General features: G+C 45.3%; 1 protein-coding gene across 4 annotated transcripts in view; it reads left to right on the plus strand.

Moving 5' to 3' along the window:
• Positions 1-20,453, plus strand: part of ACVR1B (activin A receptor type 1B) — a 31,862-nt gene that overhangs the window by 9,210 nt on the left and 2,199 nt on the right. For 3 of the 4 annotated variants that reach the window (XM_023257090.2, XM_045061834.1, XM_023257091.2), the window contains 6 exons: positions 7,220-7,459; positions 8,257-8,505; positions 11,682-11,912; positions 14,696-14,863; positions 15,917-16,073; positions 17,306-17,430. In XM_023257090.2, coding sequence (XP_023112858.1) covers positions 7,220-7,459; positions 8,257-8,505; positions 11,682-11,912; positions 14,696-14,863; positions 15,917-16,073; positions 17,306-17,430 — 1,170 coding nt within the window. Of the gene's footprint in view, positions 1-7,219; positions 7,460-8,256; positions 8,506-11,681; positions 11,913-13,132; positions 13,256-14,695; positions 14,864-15,916; positions 16,074-17,305; positions 17,431-20,453 lie in introns of all 4 variants that reach the window. The other variant, XM_045061835.1, reaches the window with a different exon arrangement.

The following is a 20,453-nucleotide window of genomic DNA, read 5'->3' on the forward strand; positions in this document are numbered from 1 at the left end:
AATGTGTTTTTAAATCTAATTTTGATGATGGTGAAGGGTGAAAGTGTAACTTGGGTCTTTTTTACCAACCAGTAGCAGCAGCTGATTGCTTTACTTCAACACTGCAAGATTTTTCTACTTAGGTTAGAGTTGTGGCTGCTGGTATGTTGTCAGTTCCCAGTTGTTGTCCCCCATCACTCCCTGCCAGGAGAACCAAGCGTTATCTCGATTTTGTGACAGTTTAGTGCCAGACACCTCCATTTTTTTAACCTGATTCAGGATTTTCCCAAACATTTGGCCAGTTGAGTAGATCAGAAGTTACTAAACACCGGTTTTCTTCTTTCTTTGTCTTTTTCCTTTGTTTTTTTTTCAAGCAGTGGAGTTCTTTTAAGAGTACACACGTAGAAACGTATGTATGTGGATGGTAAAAGCCACTGTGGCAGAGCCCCCCTTCCCTCTCAGATTATTAGGCTAAGATTTATTAAGCCCAGTGCTATTTGCTAGACGCCAGTGAGAAATGGCGAAGCAAAGCAGGACAGTGCTTCCTCCCTTGTGGAGCTCAGAGGTTGCTGGTACATCTTGGAGAGCATGGGGGTTCAGGAAGGATACAATCTGAAGAACACTATACCTCCAGTTTTCTTTTTCTTTTCTTTTTTTTAAATTTGTTTAAGTAATCTTTGCACCAAATGTGGGCCTCAAACTCATGACTCCAAGATCAGCCATTGCATGCTCTACTGACTGAGTCAGCCAGGCGCCCCCACTTTAAACCATTTTAATATATATGTTTTTAACATTTATTTATTCTTGAGAGAAAGAGACAAAGTACGACCATCATCAGTGCTGTTAAGTAACCTCATAACCTTCTGCAAGCCGTGACCACTATCTGGTTCTGGAACTTTTTACCCCAAAGGAAACCCGGTAACCCATTAAGCAGTAACTTCCCTTCCTCCTTTCCATACTACCCCCAGCCCCTGTCAGCCACTAATGTGCTTTCTGGATATTTAATATCAATGGAACCGTACGGTATGGGGCTGCTTTCACTTAACGTAGTGTTTTCAAAGTTCATTCATATTGGGGCACTTGGGTGTCTGAGTTGGTTAAGCATCCGACTCTTGATTTCAGCTCAGGTCATGACCTCGCTGTTCCTGAATTCGGGCCCACACTGGTCTCTGGGGTAATACTGTGGAGCCCACTTGGGGTTCTCTCTCCCTTTCTCTTGCCCCTCCCCCTCTTGGACGTGAGCCTGTGCGTGCCCTCTCAAAAACAAACAAGTAAATAAGTAACTAAAGAAAGAAAGAAAGAAAAGAAATAAAATAAAAATAAAAGAAATAAAATTTAAAAAATAAATTAAAAAAGAAAGTTCATATTGTAGTGTATATCAATAGTTTATGCGTTTTTATGGCTGGATGATACACCACATTTTGTTTTTTCGCTCATTGACAGACATCTGGGTTGTTTCCACCTTTTGACTATATGCACAGTGCTATTATGAACATTCATGTATAAGTTTTTATTTGAACACTTGTTTTCAGTCTTTTGGTGATATACCTAGGGTTGGAATTGCTGGGTTATATGGTAATTGAGTGTTTAATTGACGGAGGAACCATCAAACTTTTCCGCAGTGACTACACCATTTTATGATCCTACTGGCAAAGTACGATATGAGGGTTCTGGTTTCTCGGAATCTTCACCAACACTTGTTATTTTTCCTTTTCTTAACGGCCTCCCTAGTGGGCGTGCAGTGGTGTCTCACTGTGGTTTTGATTTTCATTTTCATTTAAAATTCATTTGCGTCTGAGATGATGTTGAACATCTTTTCATGTGCTTTTTGGCTATTTGTGTATCTTTTTTGGAGAATTGTCTGTTTAAGTCCTTTGCCCATTTTTTATTTGTTCTGTGTTGTTATGAGTTCTTTTGTAATCATTCTGAATACTAGACCATTATTAGATATGTGATTTACAAATATATTCTCCCATTCCATAGCTGTCTTTACATTCTCTTGATAGTTTCCTTTGATTTACAGTTTTTAATTTTGATGAAGGCCAGTTTATCTGGTTTTCTTTTGTTGCTTGTGCAGTTGGTGTCCTATCGAAGGTACCGTTGCTAAATCCAAAGTCGTGAAGTTTACCTCTGTTTTCCTTTATAAAGTTTTAGAAGTTTTAGAATATAAGTTATAGTTTGTATATTTAAGCTGTTGATCCATTTGGAGTTAATTTTTGTGTCCAGTGTGAAGAAAGGGCTGACATCATTCTTCTGCATGTGGGTATCCAGTTGTCCAGCATCAAGTGTTGAAGACTAGTTTTTCCTCTTAAATGTCCCAGACATTCTTATCAAAAATCAGCCGATCACAGATGTGTAGCTTTGTTTCTGGACTCTTAGTTCTATTTCTTTGATTTGTATCTATACCTTTTTTTTTTTAAGTGTATTTATTTTGTGAGAGAGTGCACGGTTGCGTGCAGCATGCAAGTGGGGGAGGGGCAGAGAGAGGAAGAGAGAGAATCCCAAGCAGGCTCCGTGCCGTCAGTGTGGAGCTGGACCTGCGGCCCAATCCCATGGACCGTGAGATCATGATGTGAACTGAAATCAAGAGTCAGATGCTTACCCGACTGAGCCCCTCAGGCGCCCCTTGCGTGTCTATACTTAATGACAGTACCACACTGTTTTGGTTGCTGTGGCTTTGTAGTAAGTTTGGAAATCAGGAAGTGTGAGTCCTCCAACTTTGCTCTTTTTATTCCCCCCAAGATCATTTTGGCTATTTAGGATCACAGAGTTGTAGTCTTTGTTCTATCCTAAGGAGGCTGTTGGAGGATTTGGATAAGGTCCAGAGAAGATTAATTAAAATAATCATGGGTTGTAATAGGCTATTCTTATCAGTTTGGTCTGTCTGACGGATGCTGTCATCTGGAAGGAGGAGGGCCAAGAGGCAGTTTATGATCAAGTCACAAGATCATGAAGAGAAAGGGCTACGCCAGCTGATTTCGGCACTATGTTGGCTACTATAAAAGTAGAAGGTGAGCCCAATGAGGTTTGAAAGAGGCAAGCTTAGTGTGCCCAAACAGGGCAGTGCTCCGTTCTAGTACAAAATTGATGAAGCTTATTATAATTCCCCAAGGAGCAGTTGATATAAGCTAAAAATCATAAATCCTGTCGCTTTAAAGCATTTTAGAACATTTGTGGACCTTTATCTACCCGGACAAATGTGGCCGTTTTGTGGCTCACTTCTTACCTTTTGAGGTTGGTGCTACCACCCTGCACGCCCCCCTGCCCTGTCCCCTGGAGATGCAGTCTAGGGCAGAATAGCGGGCTGAGTGGCCATGAGTCCATGCCTGTATGGTGGCGCTTGGGAATTCCCATGAGCCACACCCTTGCTGCGTGTCCTCCCCGTGTAGGCCAGCGGGTCAGAGAGACAAGACCCAACCCCAGTCTCCTGCCTGCGGTGGGATTGTCTTTGCTGAGAGCTGGCCATGTCAGTGTCTCCATAACATGCACCTAGACAGAGGCTGCTCAAGTTGGGACATGTTGGTCTTCCGCCAAACACAGCCTCTCTCATGAATCAAATTTGCATCTACATCCTCCCACATACCACCTTCTCATCATATTTTAGAGCCACGTTCAAATCTCGCTTAGGTGGTTTTGTCTTTAGTTCCGGTTTGACTGACTTGTTTATAACAAAATGCTGGGCTAGTGAGACTGTCGTTCTGACCACTTTTTAACTTGGTTGTGTCTAGAGTGATTTTGATACTCCTCTGTGATTGGTTTTCCAAATTGTGTCATTTCTACTACATAACTCTTTGGTTATGGAATACGGAAGAGTTTTAGGTATGTATGTATTGTTTATATGCGCGCGTGTAGACTGATTTAACCTGATGAGTCACTGTGAAGTAGGTTATAAAGGGCTATTAGCATTCATTAGTCCAGATTTAGCTTTTCAAAGAAATCATGATTAGGTTTGTGATTTAGTATAGTGTACGTTTACAGTAAATTCAGGTATTTTTATAATTTTATTATCACTTATTTTGAAAAACGAACATTAACGCAAGACTAGCCCTAACGTCTGTCTTTAAAGTTCAGGAAAAAGTATATAACATTTAAAGCACCACTTCCCATTGTTGAATCAGTGATTCAGACAGTGTGAATTTAAAAACAAACTGGATTCAGATTTCAGCTGGAGGATGTAGAGGTCATCTAGTTCACTCCCTTCTTTCTGGTCAGTCATGAGGAAAGTGAGGTTCAGGGAGGTTAAATGACTTGCCCAATGCCACACGACTAGTTACTGGCAGAGCTGAGACCAGAACAGCAGTTTCTTGCTGTGCCTGCTGTGGTCTTACTGTAACTTGCCACTTCCTAATTAGTGGTTAAAGAGACACGTTTGTGCGTGTGTGTGTGTGTTTGAGTTTTACATTGAGAGGAGAGATTAAAATTTACTGAACACCTATTTGCTAAGCACTTTTGAAATGTATTATTTCATATAGTTCTACATAGTCCTGTAAAATAATTATTAACAGCCCCACTTTACAGATTAGGAAACCAGGGTGCTCCAGGTCATGTGATTAATGTTAGCACTGGTATTTGAGCTTGGCTCTTTCTGACCTGTGCCTGCCATGATACCCTGCTGTGGCTCTACTGGTAGTAACTGAAACCTTTTCAGGGGTGTGGGCAGTAGTGATGGTTATCTTAAAATCCATCTTTTTCAGACTTCTCCCTCACTCTGTAAAATGTATAGATGTACACAGATGTGCGCAGGGAGAGTCTTTCTCAGAATACTCACAGCACTTAGCGGATGTTTGGCTAATCTTCATACCATCTCTGTAAGATAAATGGTATTTTCTGGTTAGGCGGCTGAGGCTCAGATAGATTCAGGGACTTGCCTAAGTCCTTATCACGAACCCGCATGGCCCTGCTCCCAGTTCCGTTCTTCGTCCCGTCTCACATAGATTTCACCACTTTTGTTCTTTCCTGTCTTACACCAAGATTGTTTAAGTACTTCCCAAAAATAATGAGCCACGTGTGGGTGTGTTCGTTCTCCAGAATGAATCACTGTGAAAGAGGCCGTGAACCAACGAAGGGAGAATAAATATCTGGAATCAGAGACTCTTGGCTCTCCTGTCTAATTGACAGACTCAGAAGTGAGCTTTTTTTCAAAAGGCGGCTACGGGTCTGGCCTGTGTGTCCCACTGTGCTCAGAATAGCCCTCTTGGAGTTGTTCGTTTTCCCTTCTTGCTTCCCAAAATAGCCCAATGCTGTTCTCTGTGCTGGATGTCACGGCACATGTATTGAGAGGTGTGCGCTCCATGGGGAACCCCGTTGTGCCTGAATGTCCACACCAAGGGGAGGGGCAGTAGCTTTCTTGGATTACCGGTCAGGACTCCGGTGTGAGTAGAAGAGGTTTGGCTCGAGTATTCAGAGAGTTGCGGAAGTAAATTTCAGCTGGCAAGAATAAAAGGGGAAGCAAATAAAGGCATTTGGGGGAAAACGAGGAGAGTTCTTCATCTTTCCTGTGTCTAAAAAGGGTTGGAATCGAAGTTTAGGAAGAACTTACTTTTAAAATTCCTTTTATGATTTGGATCCTAGTCTAAAGGGTACCTGCTTTAAACTTCCTGCCCTTAAAATAGAACGCTACTCTTACCCTTCAGCAGGTAGCTGCGTGCTTTGGAATTCCTCCCAGAAGAAAGGGCTTTGATCGAAGGCCTTACGGTAGAGGATCCACAGCGGCCGTTTACCTGTCAGTGTGCGGGTGCGCTCTGCTTTGTTTCCTTGGGTGGGAATGGCGAGGGATCGCGTCATTTATAGAAAGCCTGGGGAAGGGGGCTTGGACACTGAGATATTTAGAATCGGTCTTTGGAACTGAAAAGCCGAGAGATGCCTTCTAGTGTATTGCAGGAAGAGACAAAGATAGACTGTTTACAGCCTGAAGGGGTAAGTTACAACAGGCTAGTTTTTCATGGGATTGGTCGTAAATGTCTCTTCTCTAGGGGCTTCGGTTTGAATATATTCCCACCTGGTAGCCAGATATTATTCACTGAGTGTCCAGTCCGAGACTTGGGTGGGCTCTGCCACCTCCATTCCCTGATGGGTGGGCGCTTCATTCAGCGCTAAGTCCCAACCTAAGTGTCCTAGTGGCCACAGCCACACTCCCGCTGGTTCCAAGAGGTCAGGGCTAGGTTAGGCCCATGAGAGACAGTGTTGGGGAGAACCAACTGCTGCTGTCTGTGCTATTCTTGTTAGATGGATAAATAAAGGATTTCAGATTCCAGGGCTGCTGAACTGGCTTTCAGAGGCGCCAAATTCATTTACAGTAATTTCCTGTCAACAGGGCACACTTATGTATAAAACACACCCAGCAGAACTCATTAGTCCCAGAGATGATTGCATACACTGCCTATTTGGAAAGATGGATGGATGGATGGATGGATGGATGGATGGATGGATGGATGGATGGATATTATATTTTAAATGTGATATCCAGGGGCCTTCCAGAGTAGGTTGAATTTATTGAACACATTTTATATATTAGCTCATTTCATCCTCACAATAACTTGATGAGGAGGGCATTAATATCGTCTTTGGAGGTTATTCTTTTTGTCCCTCATGAGAGGTGCACCTGCCATGGACTAACGGGAGGAGGAGGATGTTGGACTAGTGGGTGGGAAGCGTTTCAAAGGAAGTGATGGTTAAGCTGAATTTTAGAGGATTTGTGAGAAGTAGCCAGGAAAAAAAGCATTGCAGCAAAAGAATGTGTGAGAGCATGCATACTGCGTTCAGAAAACAGTGGGCATGCCTAACGCTGGAGAAAGGAGATGCGGTCGGTGAGCCATTGTCAAGTGAGGAAGCCTGGATGGTTTGGGGTGGGGCAGGAGGTGGTGGCCTGTGTCTTCCAAGGGGAAGGTACCTTCCTCTAGTCCTCAGGCGTCTATTTAAAGGAAAGCTTCTCTCCCAGCCACAAAATAATGTGTGATAAGTCTAAGGCAAAGTTCAAAGGTCCTTTCTCTGTTTCTCACAGGCATAAGATAGGGAGGACACTTAGAAGAAAATGGTAGGGCTTGCAAGCCTGCTTTCTGCACTGAATAAACAGGTGAAAAGTTTGTGCTCCCGTTGACGGTGTCCTCTTTCTGGCCCTCTCTCTATAAAAGCTCCTTATTTGGGAACATCCAGTATGCTAAAGGATTATGTTCTAAGTCTGGAAAGGGACCTAGGATAGGATCTCACCGTTAATGTCACCGTATTCCCAAATTTCCTGCAGCTCTGCAGTGTGCATGTACCAGCTGCCTCCAGGCCAACTACACGTGTGAAACAGATGGGGCCTGCATGGTTTCCATTTTCAACCTGGATGGGATGGAGCACCACGTGCGCACCTGCATCCCCAAAGTGGAGCTGGTCCCCGCCGGGAAACCCTTCTACTGCCTCAGCTCTGAGGACCTCCGCAACACCCACTGCTGCTATACTGACTTCTGCAACAGGATCGACCTTAGGGTGCCCAGTGGTGAGTGGACACCCTTGTTGGACTATTGGCTCATCCTGGAGGTAGGGCACCCCTGTCATTTCGTCCTTCTCTACTCTTCCCTAATCCCTTTGTTTGGTGATAGGTAAAGGTATCTTTTTGATGTTCCCTAAGGTGACAAGGGGATAGGATTCTTCCCAGGTCAGATTTGTAGACAAGAGGTTGAGGGAGGCAGACTGTCAAGGTTGTCCCAGAGGTGGAAGCTGCGCTTTGGAGACTGGCTGAGCAGCCATGGGCAGCTGGTGAGGGGTGGGAGAGCCAGGCAGGGATCCCCATGGAAAGGTATGTGAAGGCAGCTGCTGGGTGAGGGTGATGGCGGGACGGGAAGAGAGGCTGGAGTTGGAAGAGAAGGACAGCGATCCAGGCTGGGAAGTTTTAGGTGGCACCCCTTTGCAAATGTGCCATTTAGAAGGCATTACTGGGGAGATCGGAGGAGGGGGTACTTAAGGCTGCAGAGCTTAGCACAGCTATCACGAGTAGAGGCACAGAACCTGGTGTCTGTCTGGGACACTGAGGCGGGATAGGCCCGTGAAAGGCAGGCGGTGACACAGTGCCTTGTGAGCGTGATTGCTGAAAAGGGCCCCTTCACTGGAGAGGTTTGCATTTGAGAACATCAGGCAGACACATAGCCCAGTGAGACCTGGGAGATCGAGGACACCTTGAATGCAGGGAGAGGGAAAGGGCATTCGCACGTGGAGGGAGGTGTCGGGGACAAATAAGGCCAGAGCTTTCCCATGTTTTTACTGTGTTCTTTCCCTCTCCTCTCTCACTTGACCCAGGTCACCTCAAGGAGTCTGAGCACCCTTCCATGTGGGGCCCCGTGGAGCTGGTAGGCATTATTGCTGGCCCAGTGTTCCTCCTGTTTCTCATCATCATCATTGTTTTCCTTGTCATTAACTATCATCAGCGTGTCTATCACAACCGCCAGAGACTGGATATGGAAGATCCCTCGTGTGAGATGTGTCTCTCCAAAGACAAGACGCTCCAGGATCTTGTCTACGATCTCTCCACATCAGGGTCTGGTTCAGGTACTGAGTTCTCCAGCGGTTGTGTGTGTTGTTGGTTTTCGTCACTGTTCCCCAGCAGGATAGAGCATTTCTGAAGACTGGGCCTTGCCCTTGTTTCTGCCAGCACTGAGGCGTTTGGTTTCATAATTCCCCTTCTTTTAGAGTCTGATATGTAATAAGATAAAGGGTTCACAGAAAATCTTTCATTCCCTGGGATTCCAAAGGTCAAGTGCAAAACTCTCCACTCCAGAAACCCTGCCTCTTTTCAAGTCTTGTAACTGTATGTCTATTAAAATTCACCTGGTTCCACCTGAGCAGTGGAGTGCTCAATTTAAGGGCCCCTTTTGAGAAACAGGAGTGTGCCGGGTTTCTCTTGGTGTGGTGACAGCTAATCATTGATCTCCGAGCAACCACAAGGGGAGTTTAAGGACATTGAGTAAAGCTGAGAGCTGGGATTTGGTGAATCATTGACTTGTACCAGTTGCCCAAGGGTTTTTGGGGGAGGTTAAATAAAGGCAACTTGGGCTTGAAGCAGGCTATCAGCACCATTTCCTGTACTGCCTGTTGGTAACCGAGTCTTTGTCAGATGAGAGAATTGAACCGAACCCTGGACCTTGATGTGAGCCCAGAATTCAGGATAAAGGGGCTGGGGTCGCTCAGGTCTCAGGGTATACCTCAGCTGGCTATTAGATGTGAAATGACTACAAAAGAGTCTTTTTATGAAAATAAACAATTATTTTAGTGATGGTGGTATTCTGTTCTTGTAAAAAAAAAAAGTCATTTGCAAAGGTCACTATCGCCATTCTAGCTAAAACACACAGAATTATATTGTGAGAATTTTGTACGTGTTTATGTAGGTTTCCTTGCCATGTGACAAGACTATTGTTCTGTAGGGAAATTATGCCATCAGTCATGGGCAGACATTCCTCCTTGAACACAAGGAATACTTTGAGCTGTGACATCTCCTGAATTTCAGTGGTTTTGCCTTTATTAAGCTCTGCAGTAGAGAGTGCCAAAATGATGGATATATTTAAAAGCTGCATATTTTTAGGAAGAGAGAAAATATATGTCTTGTTCTTTGCTGAAAGAGGTAGGGCAGTGGTTAGAACTGCCTGACTGACTCTGTGACTTGATTTGCTGTCACTGGAGGGTAGCTCAGGTTTTCTGGGGTCTTTTTTAAGATCAGAACTAGCTGAAGCTACCGAAAGTCCATGGTGGTTACTTAGTCATCCGGAGTAAAATGATTAATAACTATTTCTCCCTGGATGGTCTAGTCCGTTATCAATCCCAAATATGCAGAGTTTCCAAGGTGCTGGAGTTTTAATACTGTGGTTTTTAAAGCAATAAGTCCATGCTGCTTATGTGACTTTCGATTCCCTTTAACAAATATATGCTGAATACCCTCCAGGTGATACAGGGTAAACAAAGATGAAAAAAGCTGACCCAGAATTGGGTAGAAGAGATAGGGATTGCTGGGAAGGGCCTCATGGGGGAGGATGCACTTAAAGGGGTCTTGAAGACTGAGTTGGAGGTTTAAGGAAGTAAGAGGACAGGGAACGTTCCAGGCCAAGGAAAACCCCTTGAGCAAAAGGACAAAAAGGCACGAAAGTTCACTGTGTGTTTAGGCATGGCCTGTCCAACTGGAGGATGGGGACTGGCAGGCCAGGCCAGGTGGGAAGGACCTTGGGTGCTGTGCTTTATCCAGTAAGATGAGCGGCATCCACTGGAAGTTTTCATGTGGCAAAGTAAATGTTCGTATTTTCCTGTGGAAGGAATTCTGGCAGTGGTGTGGAGGGTGAATTCACTCATTTACCAACCTCCTGTTAGGGAGGGTAGGGTGAGGCAGGGCTGTCTGTGGGTATGCAGGGCAGGAGCAGGGTGACGAGGGAGGTGGAGAGACCAGTTGGGAGTCTTTTAAAGAAGGGTCAGAACTTGGACGGGCACAGCGGGGATGGAGAGGAGAGGGGTCTGATGGGAGACATTTTGGTGATTCTATACTGTTGTAGTTAAAAGCATCAACTTTGGAGTCAGACAGTTCTGTAGGTCTAGGTTTTAATCCCTTCTTTGCCTCTTGCAGCTTGTGTGAATTCAAATGAGTTACTTAACTTCCCCCCCCCCCTTTTTTTTTAATGTTTGTTTATTTTTGAGGGGGAGAGAGAGAGCAAGTAGGGGAGGGGTAGAGAGAGAAGGGGACAGAGGATCCGAAGCAGGCTCCAGGCTCTGTGCTGACAGCAGAGAGTCTGATGCGAGGCTCAAACTCATGAACCATGAGATATGACCTGAGCTGAAATCAGACGTTCAACCGACTGAGCCACCCAGGCACCCCTTAACTTTCCCTTTCGAGCCTTAGTTTTCTCATCTGTAAAATGGGGATAATAACACCATCTAACTTATATAGGTGGTTGTGAGGAAAGGAGATAATTTATCTGAAGCTTTTATCATAGTGCCTAGTGTGTAGTAAGCATCCACATCCACAGGACTTAGGGATTAATAACATGTTTATTTGGTTTGGGAGAGGAAGTGAGAATTCAGAGTCAGTCATGATAGTAAGTGTGATTGGATAGATTGCATGAAGCAATAAATGAGCCCTACAAAGACAGTAAAATTAATCTTAGGATAAGCATGGGTAGTCTTGAATTCTGTGTCTGGAGCTTGACCTGTGAGCAGAGCTTTGATCTCTTAGGAAAGAGGTGGGAGCCTTGTAGGCCCAGTTTGGTTCTCATGGGCCACATGGCACCGCCCTCTAGTGGCCACTGAGCAGAATGGCCGGAGGCACCCCTGGGGCTCAAGCCCCGTCTCTCTCATCCTCTCTGCCCTCTTTCCTCTTCAGTCTGCCTAAAGCAGATGTGGGTGGACTGGCCCACAAGAGGCCGGCTGCAGAGTTGATAAATCTGATCAGGGGTTGTGTGCAAGTCTGTCGTCCGTACTAACTGAAAGGAGAAATTGTTTAAATGAGGCACAGCTGATCGCATGTGTTTCCCTTTCTGTGTTCATTCACCCCCAGTCTCTGCCTGGCTTCGCCCCTGCTGGCATACCTGGACGTGGTGTGGGGCACCCTCAGCTCTCCACGGTCAGCGGGCCAGGGTAGAGCAGGGGCACTGTATGGTACCGGCCTTTCCAGTGTGGCAGTGAGGGTGGGAGTTGCAGAGTTTAGCGAATTTACGGCATCTGCTTTCTTTCCATTCTTTGGTCCCCAGGGTTGCCCCTTTTTGTCCAGCGCACAGTGGCCCGAACCATCGTTTTACAGGAGATTATTGGCAAGGGCCGGTTTGGGGAAGTGTGGCGTGGCCGCTGGAGGGGTGGCGATGTCGCGGTGAAGATTTTCTCTTCTCGTGAAGAACGGTCTTGGTTCCGGGAAGCAGAGATCTACCAGACAGTCATGCTGCGCCATGAGAACATCCTTGGATTTATTGCTGCTGACAATAAAGGTAAAGAGCTGGGCTGGGAGCGTGTCCCAAAGCCAACAGTAGTCCCAGATGCAGGGGGTGACTGGGGAAGTTGAACAGCTGTGGGACTGCACTGCTCTGTTTGCCTTCGTGGTTGTTACCAGTAGAAAGAGAGTCTGAATAAGCTGCGAGTCCTTCCAACTTTTCTTCTATGCAAAGCTTATACAGAAAGCCAGGCTATTAAGCAAGCAGTTACTAAGCAGATAAACAAGATGAACCCCTTAGCCTGCCTGCGCCCTTCCCCTCCCCCCTAGTGGAGTCCCTGTAGGGTTCCAGTTAATTTACCTTGAAAACCACTAGAATGAAGAACCGTGGTCTCTGTCCCGCCAGGGAGGGAGAGCCCGGAAAAGCATGCGGTCCATGTTCTGTGACATAATCAGCATCGTCCACCCTTGCAGTGGAGCAGGCACGGCAGGGATGACCTGGCTACCCAGAATGTTGCTCCCCGATGGTCTTTCCAGCTCAGTGTTTGGTCTGCTTGTACCTGAGTCCCTGAGCTCCTCCTTCCTCTCCCTTCTGATTTTTTACTTTTTGAGTCTCTTGTATGGCCAGGAGCATCCTCGTTTTGGAGGACCTCACTGACTAGCAAAGCGAGAAGCAAACTAACAGTTGATTATAGGAAGTAGTCAAACAGCACACTGTTCTGGTGAGCACAAATTGGGGCTGAGATGGGCGTCAGGGAGGTCATACCTGGACTTCATTGAGGCATCAGGAAGTATCAGGAGTTGGTCAGGAAGAAAAATCAGCGGGAAGGGCACTTGAGACACACGTGTAGAGGGAAGGTGTGTTTGGGACCCTAAAGTGACGTGGGTTGGCTGTGTGGGTGGAGAGGTAGACACCAGATTATGAAGGACCTTTTTGAGAGGATTACATCTTATTCTGAGGTAGTGGGTAGTAATTGGCATTTCGTTCTTTGATTCACTAACGTTTATTGACTACATCCCGCTGCTCCGATCACCACACACGAGAACCGGACACAGTCCTTGCCCTCGCAGCTTCCAGATAGAGGGGACAGCAGACACATGGGCAGGTGGTGCGTGTGGAGTCAGAAAGACCCTGAGATGTTTGTGTTTACATTTTAGAAGAGTCTCTCTGGCCCTTGTGACACAGTCTGCTCCCGTGACATGGCAGTTTTTAGAAGTTAGTGTCTACAAAGCCTATGGAAGATGCTAAGTATTTATTTTTCTTTCCGAAAACGACATCGGACTGCTGGTTCCTCATATTGCTGTGGGGGTTTGTAACGGCCTCAGCTGCCCCCAGGCTGAAGAGGCTCAGACTCAAACACAAGGGAAGAAGGGGAAGAGAGAATTGTACACTCCCTCTGCGTAAGCTGTGCTTTTTAAAAACAGCAGCACCTTTGATAACATTTCAATTTTACATGTAGCTTCAAGGATCAGAAGACGTCTTCCCTTAACTTTAACTTAACTGCCAGGGTCCTCACGACTTCAGGGCTGATTGGAGTGCAGGAATGGTGTGTTGGGTGGACCCCTTGTTTGTAATCAGAGAAACCAAGGTTGGTGCTCTTCCAAGAGCCACTCCCTTTATTGATTCTGGCAGCTTGTGTGAGTAGGGATCTGGCCGTAAAAACTCACATCAGGGCCAAGGGAGAAGAAAAATCGGACTCCTTCGTTTCTGCCTTTTTAGCATGATATATATAGTATAGTGTCCTGGAACTAGCACCAGCCTGGAATTGGGAGATCTCAATCCAATTTCCAATCTTCCTGTTGACAGAAGCATAACCTAATTAGATTACCAGTTTTGGGTTTTTCTTTTTCTCCTTCCTCCTTCCCACCACACGCTGCCTCCTACCTGTCACCTCATATAAAAGTGCATGCTGTCCACCTTCCATTGCTCTTCTGAGGATAAGATGACCTCTCTGGAATACTTGGAAGTGTGCCCTTCCTGCATTGAAAAGCATTTTGGGGGGCACTTGGGTGGCTCAGTCACTTGAGCATCTGACTCTTGATTTCCGCTCAGGTCATGATCTCATGGTTTGTGAGATGGAGCTCCATGTTGGACTCTGTGCTGACTGCTCAGAGCCTGCTTGGGATTTTCTTTCTTTCTTTCTTTCTTTCTTTCTTTCTTTCTTTCTTTCTTTCTTTCTTTCTTTCTTTCTTCCTTCCTTCCTTCCTTCCTTCCTTCCTTCCTTCCTTCCTTTCTCTCTCCCTCCCTCCCTCTCTCCCTCTCTCTCTGTCTCTCTCTCTCTGCCCCTCTCCTGCATATATGCATGTGCATGCACGTGCTGTCTCTCAAAATAAATAAATTAAGCATTTTGTTGTTGTTTGGAATACAGTAACGCATAAAGGAGCTCTTTGCTCTTCTCCCAGAGAGCTCATTGCCTACTGGGAGCAGTGGACTGAAAGCAGACATTACAGATGAGACAGCTGCTGGGGCTAGGTTGTGCTCGCAGGGTCCCGGAGCACACTGCGAGGGTCTGTGAAGCCCTCCTCCTTGACAGCGGTGGGTGCAGCCAGTCATGGTCTAACGTGTAGATGAGTAGATCTTTTTCAGACTGAGACAGCCACCTGCAAGAAATAAGGGAGCAGGTCTAAGAATGTTGCTCTTCTATCCTTCCTGGAGCCCCACGTTGGTGGACAAGTGTAGATGAAACGGGTATAGAGGGGGGCCCAGGAAGTGTGGAGACTGGAAGCGTGAATTCAGGAGTCTAGTTGGAGTTTGTGTCGTTTACATATTCTTTCTTTCCTGCTTTAACCTTTTTGCTGGTAGTTGTGCCTGTTCCAGAACTCCTCTGTGGTTCTCTGCAGATAATGGCACCTGGACACAGCTGTGGCTCGTCTCAGACTACCATGAGCATGGCTCCCTGTTTGATTATCTTAACCGGTACACGGTGACAATCGAGGGGATGATTAAGCTGGCCTTGTCTGCGGCTAGTGGGTTAGCCCACCTGCACATGGAGATTGTGGGTACCCAAGGTGAGTGAACCCTGGTGAGTGAAGTTGAGTAGACTTTAAAAGCCTGTACCATCCTGATTTGGTTCCCAGAACTCGTCTTTACTGAGGAAGTTGGAGGTGAGCCTCAGGAACTGTGGCCTAATCTAAGGGAGAGAGGTCTGAGTTCTACATGAGAACAAGAGGTATTTCCATTGGGGTCTCTTCACCTCTGTCTTTAGAATGCCCTCAGGGGCTCTAGAACATGAAGATTCCGTTGTCTGTCATTTGATGGCCTGGCACGGGTGTTGGTTGGTGAGCTAGTGTTCTGAGTTGCCCTCTCAGGAGCCCACGGTACACGGGTAAAAGCACGGAACCCAGAAGATGAAACAAGCTAGTGCAAAGGAGCACCGGTTTGGTAATTTCAGCGTTCACCGTTGGAAGCAGCTGGCTTACGGACTGCATGATGGATTAGACACTGGTCTTTACTGACCTGGGAGGGTTCTCCTGGAGGAAGAAGACCTCAGGCTTCCTCGTTTGTTGACTGTAGCCTCAGTTCTCTGGGGGATCATGGTTCTCATCAAGGTAGCAGGTGTGGTGTGCTCCCTGATTCCTGGTTGACCAGGGCAACAGCGTGTGCTGGCCCTGACAGAAAGCCAACCATTGATGTTTGATCCTGTTCCTAGCTCCCGTGAATGTAGTAATAGTAGTCCTGATCTTCACCTGTTTGACGGTGAGAACCTAGCCAGTGCAGCAGCTTTCCTTGGAATTCCTTAGCAGTTCTATCCTGGAGCATATCCGTTCAGGGAAAGCGGGGGCGGGGGTAGTGATAGTGGTAACAGCTAATACGCATGCCCTTCTAAGCTCTTCACTTACCTACACTAATGCGTTTAATCCTCACATTACCATGAAGTAAGGACTGGGGTAGCCTTATGGATGAGAAGGCAGAGGTGCAGACGGGTTAAGTCGCTTTTTTAGGGTTACTGGATTAGTGGGAGGCAAAGCCAGGACTCGAACCCACATAATCTGGCTGCAGAGACTATGCTTTTAACATTTATACTATCTCTCTGTAAAGATCCCTATGTTTTTCTCTGTCAGGGAAGCCTGGAATTGCTCATCGAGACTTAAAATCAAAGAACATCCTGGTGAAGAAAAATGGCATGTGCGCCATTGCAGACCTGGGCCTGGCTGTCCGCCATGATGCGGTCACTGACACCATTGACATTGCCCCAAATCAGAGGGTGGGAACCAAACGGTAGGAAGGCCCTGGGCCTCTGCCATTGTCCTACCCTTGTACCGAGTAGCACCTGTGTGCCCTTTCCCATGTGCACGGGAGAAAGAAGCATAGAAAAGGAGGTGTGGCCCTTGCTCTCAGACAACTGAAAGCTAAACTGAAGCCCCACTCCCCACAGTGGAAAGCTGAACTGGTTGCATCTAACAGATACGAGTGCCATGAGCACAGCTTCGTAGAACTATATACACATAGCTGTTCCTGGGCAGGGGGAGGCAGCAGAGAAAGAGAATCTAGAAAAAGATTTGGAGGGGGGACAGGCACCCGGCTTGGCTAGGACAAGAGGAAGCATGTGCAGTCCAAAGGGGTACTTGTGCAGAGACCCCGAGGAGGCAGGGATTGTGTCTTGCTTGGGGGTTAGAGAGCAAGTCTGCCAAGCCAGAGCAGAGGTGATCTTAGGGTGGAGATTGGGGGCACCTTTAGGATGATGGGCCTACTTCCCACTTCATACAGAAGTGAAGTAAGAAGTAAGGAATTGTGATTGCAGACTGACTTTGTGAGTTGAAAATGGAACTGTCTTGTAATGGGACAGAAGAGGAGATCTGTTTACCTGTCAAATCTCCATGAACTTCACTAAATTGTGCTGCTGGTTTTCCCCTTTTGACATGAATGAGTGCAGCTACCCAGGCCCCAAAGTGTGAGGCCTGAGGTGATCCCCTGATTTGCCTTACTCTGTATGTGTGTTGGGGAGGGTGGGCGGGAGGGGAGTGGCTTGAGTAGTACTAATTAACTGAGGGAGACTTTGATGATCAGCTAGAATTAATTTTCATATATGTGTAATTAGGTAAGATAACAAAAGAGGTTCAAAATGAAATTTAAACTCAACCCATCACTGGCTACATTTAATAAAGTCTAGGACCCTAGTGGCAACCAGATACTGGGCACTGTTATTGCCCTGTGACCTGCAGTACAGATCCCTCTGCCAAGAAATCAAGACATGATTAAAATAAATTCCGGTGGCTAAAAAATAGAGGTACAAATAAGAGCAGCCTGGTATCACCTAACCTGTGCTGAAGTATTTAGATTCTAATCCAAAACATGGGAGTTTGCAATAAAGAAATTCGATCACTTGCTCCTCCCCAAGGGCCATTCTTGGGGGGATGCATTCCCACGTTCAGAGGGCCCCTGAATCACGACTTTGATTTAAGTAACGAAATCCTTTTCTGTGCATGATCTTGTTTCCTTTGCTATTGCAGATACATGGCCCCCGAAGTACTCGATGAGACCATTAATATGAAGCACTTTGACTCCTTCAAATGCGCCGATATCTACGCGCTCGGCCTTGTGTATTGGGAGATTGCTCGAAGATGCAATTCTGGAGGTACCTTTCTTTTTGGCCTTCTCTTGCTCCTACCTCCCAGTCTAGAATGCCAGATCACCTGAGGGTGCTGGTGCCTGACTGCCTCCTTTCTTTTTACAATCTGTTGGATGCCTAGTGCCAGAGCCTGTCACAACTCAGCATTGTCTCAAAGATGAGGGAACGTTGGAGGGGGTTGTACAAGGGTGTGTTGACTCTGTTGGATAGTGTTTTGCATAGAAGTAACCATTCCGGAGGCTTGTCTGGCTTTTTTTTTTTTTTTTTTTTTAAAAACACATCGTCCTTATTGATCCTTAAGAGGTTGGGAAAGCCCTGGGCAGGAATAGTTCCAGACTAATTCAGGGGGTCTCCTTTACACAAGAGGCACTAAGTGTGTTCTGACATGGCTCTCTAGCCACAGTGCTGGGAAATGTGGGGGTTCGTTGATAAAATAATAGTGGTAATTTCTGAATCTGGAGCAGAAAGTTTCTTATATGTAGAATTTTCTCAAAATGAGGTTTTTTCTTCCTGTAATTTTTTCTTACATTTTTGGCATTTGCACCTGTTAACCCATGCCAGAATCTAGTAAAAGGTAGTATCAGACCTAGCAGGAAACCGTTTTTATCATTAACTTAGCACATCAGTACTTTACAGCGACTTCCAAGTATTCTGCCATGTGAATGTGTTCAGGAACCACTAGAACCTTTCCCTCAGCTATTTATCTTTGATGTAAGAGATTCTAGGTCATTGGAAATGAAATAAATTAAATTTAAATTAAATGAATTAAAACTGACAAGTCTTCCAGCAGAACCCTCTTCTGTATTACTGCCCTTTTCCATCTCTGATGTGTTTGGGAAGATCCAAATTATGGAGTAGCCACACAGGTATTACTCATGGAATTGTACATTTAAAATTTTTTTTAATTTATTTTCTGGGGCACCTGGGTGGCTCAGTTGGTTGGGCGTCCAACTTTGACTCAGGTCATGGTCTTACGGTTCATGGGTTCGAGCCCCTCATTGGGCTCTGTGCTGACAGTTCAGAGCCTGCAGCCAGCTTCAGATTCTGTGTCTCCTTCTCTCTGCCCCTCCCCTGCTCACACTCTGTCTCTCTCTCTCTCTCTTAAAAATAAATAAACATTAAAAATTTTTAAAAATAAAATAAAAAATAAAATTTATTTTCTTAGGTGAGCTTTACCCCAAACGTGGGGATCGAACTCAAGACTCTGAGATTAAGAGTCACATCCTCTACTGACTAAGCCAGCCAGGCCACCCTAAAACTTTGATCATTCTATGCAGATAAAACAGATTAAGAAAAATCTGGTCATACAGGTCTTAAACTGTCAATAAGTTAATTTTTTTCTTTCTTACACCATTCAGGAATTGGGGCTAAGTATTATAATAATAGGTTAAAAAATTTTTTTTAATATTTATTTATTTTTGAGATAGAGTGTGAGCAGGGAGGGGGGCAGAGAGAGGGAGACACAGAATCGGAAGCAGGCTCCAGGCCCTGAGCTGTCAGCACAGAGCCCGACACGGGGCTCAAACTCATGAACTGTGAGATCATGACCTGAGCTGAAGTCGGATGCTTAACCGACTGAGCCACCCAGGCACCCCTAAATAATACTAACATTTATTCACCATTCACTGTGTATAAGCTCACTTAATCTGTACTACAAACCTAAGAGGTGGTGACTATTACTGTCATAATTTTTCAGATGAAGAAAATGAGTCACAGAGATAGGTAATTTGTCCAAGGTCACACGGCTAGTAAACTCGGATTCAAACGCCGGCAGACTGAGGCCAGAGCATAGGTTCTAAAGCATCCCTTAGATGTTTACCAAGACTCTATTTAAAAATCTGCCCTACTGCAGGACACTTGGGTGGCTCCATTGGTTAAGCGTCTGACTCTTGGTTTTGGCTCAGGTCATGAGATTGAGCCCCTTTCTTGGGATTCTCTCTCTCTCTCTCTCTCTCGCTCTCTCGCTCTCTCGCTCTCTCGCTCTCTGTCTCTGCCCCTCCCCTGCTCGTGCTCTCTGTCTCTCAAAATAAATAAATAAGCATTTTTAAAAAATATCTGTCTTAGTAGCTCAGAACAGCAGAATTTTTCCTGGAAAAAGGCATGGGAGAGTTACGTTGGATTTTTCAAATTAGCTTATTATGGAAACTGTTTCAGTTTGTAGCTCTAAAAGATAAGGACTTAAATACAATACAGTTATCACACTTTAAAAAGTGAACATTAATATCATTTAACATCAGTTAGTGTTGGGATTTCCCCAGCTGTCTCATAATTTTTTTAAAACGGTTTCTTCAAATCAGGGTTCAAATCATGTCCATCCACTGCAGTTGATTGATACACATCTTAAGTTTCTTGTAATGTATAGTTTCCCCCTCCACTGTTTTTCTTCTGCAGTTTAGTTGAGAAGCCAGGTCATTTGACCTGTAAAGTTTTCCTGTCTAGATTTTGGCAACTACATTTTTATGGCATTCACGTGTTCTTCTAGTCCTGTGACTTTCCTATGATAGTCGCATCTAATGACTAGAATCATATATATTTTTCCCCCAGAGTTCTGTTACAAGGCACATAATACCAGTCATTTCTCTTTTTGTGATGTTAACAGCCACCAGTGATCATTGTTCATGAGCATATTCATTAGAGGTTGAAAAATGCCAGTATTCTGATACTGTCAATCGTCATGTATTAGCTAGATTTCTTCTCTAAAGAGAAACTTCCCATAATTGTCCCATTTGGTTACCAAGATATGTAGTTTGAATAGGGAAACCAGGAAAAATACTTGATTCTTCCCATTTATTTACCATTTTTCAAAACAGTGAACTTGTTACCTCTCGTCTTACAAAGGTGACTAAGGATTTGGGTGTCCTTTTTTTTTTTTTTTTTTTAAAGTATAATGAACTGGTGGACTTAAAATATTTGCTTCCATTGAAGTGATTAGTCTTACTTCTGCTTAAATATTCTCATCTTTGGCCAGTGGGAGCTTTTCAAGTTGGTGCCTTTTAACATGACCTCAGTAGTCTTTGATAGTTTGCTTG

The sequence above is a fragment of the Felis catus genome, chromosome B4, assembly GCF_018350175.1.
Source record: "Felis catus isolate Fca126 chromosome B4, F.catus_Fca126_mat1.0, whole genome shotgun sequence".
NCBI lineage: Eukaryota > Metazoa > Chordata > Mammalia > Carnivora > Felidae > Felis > Felis catus.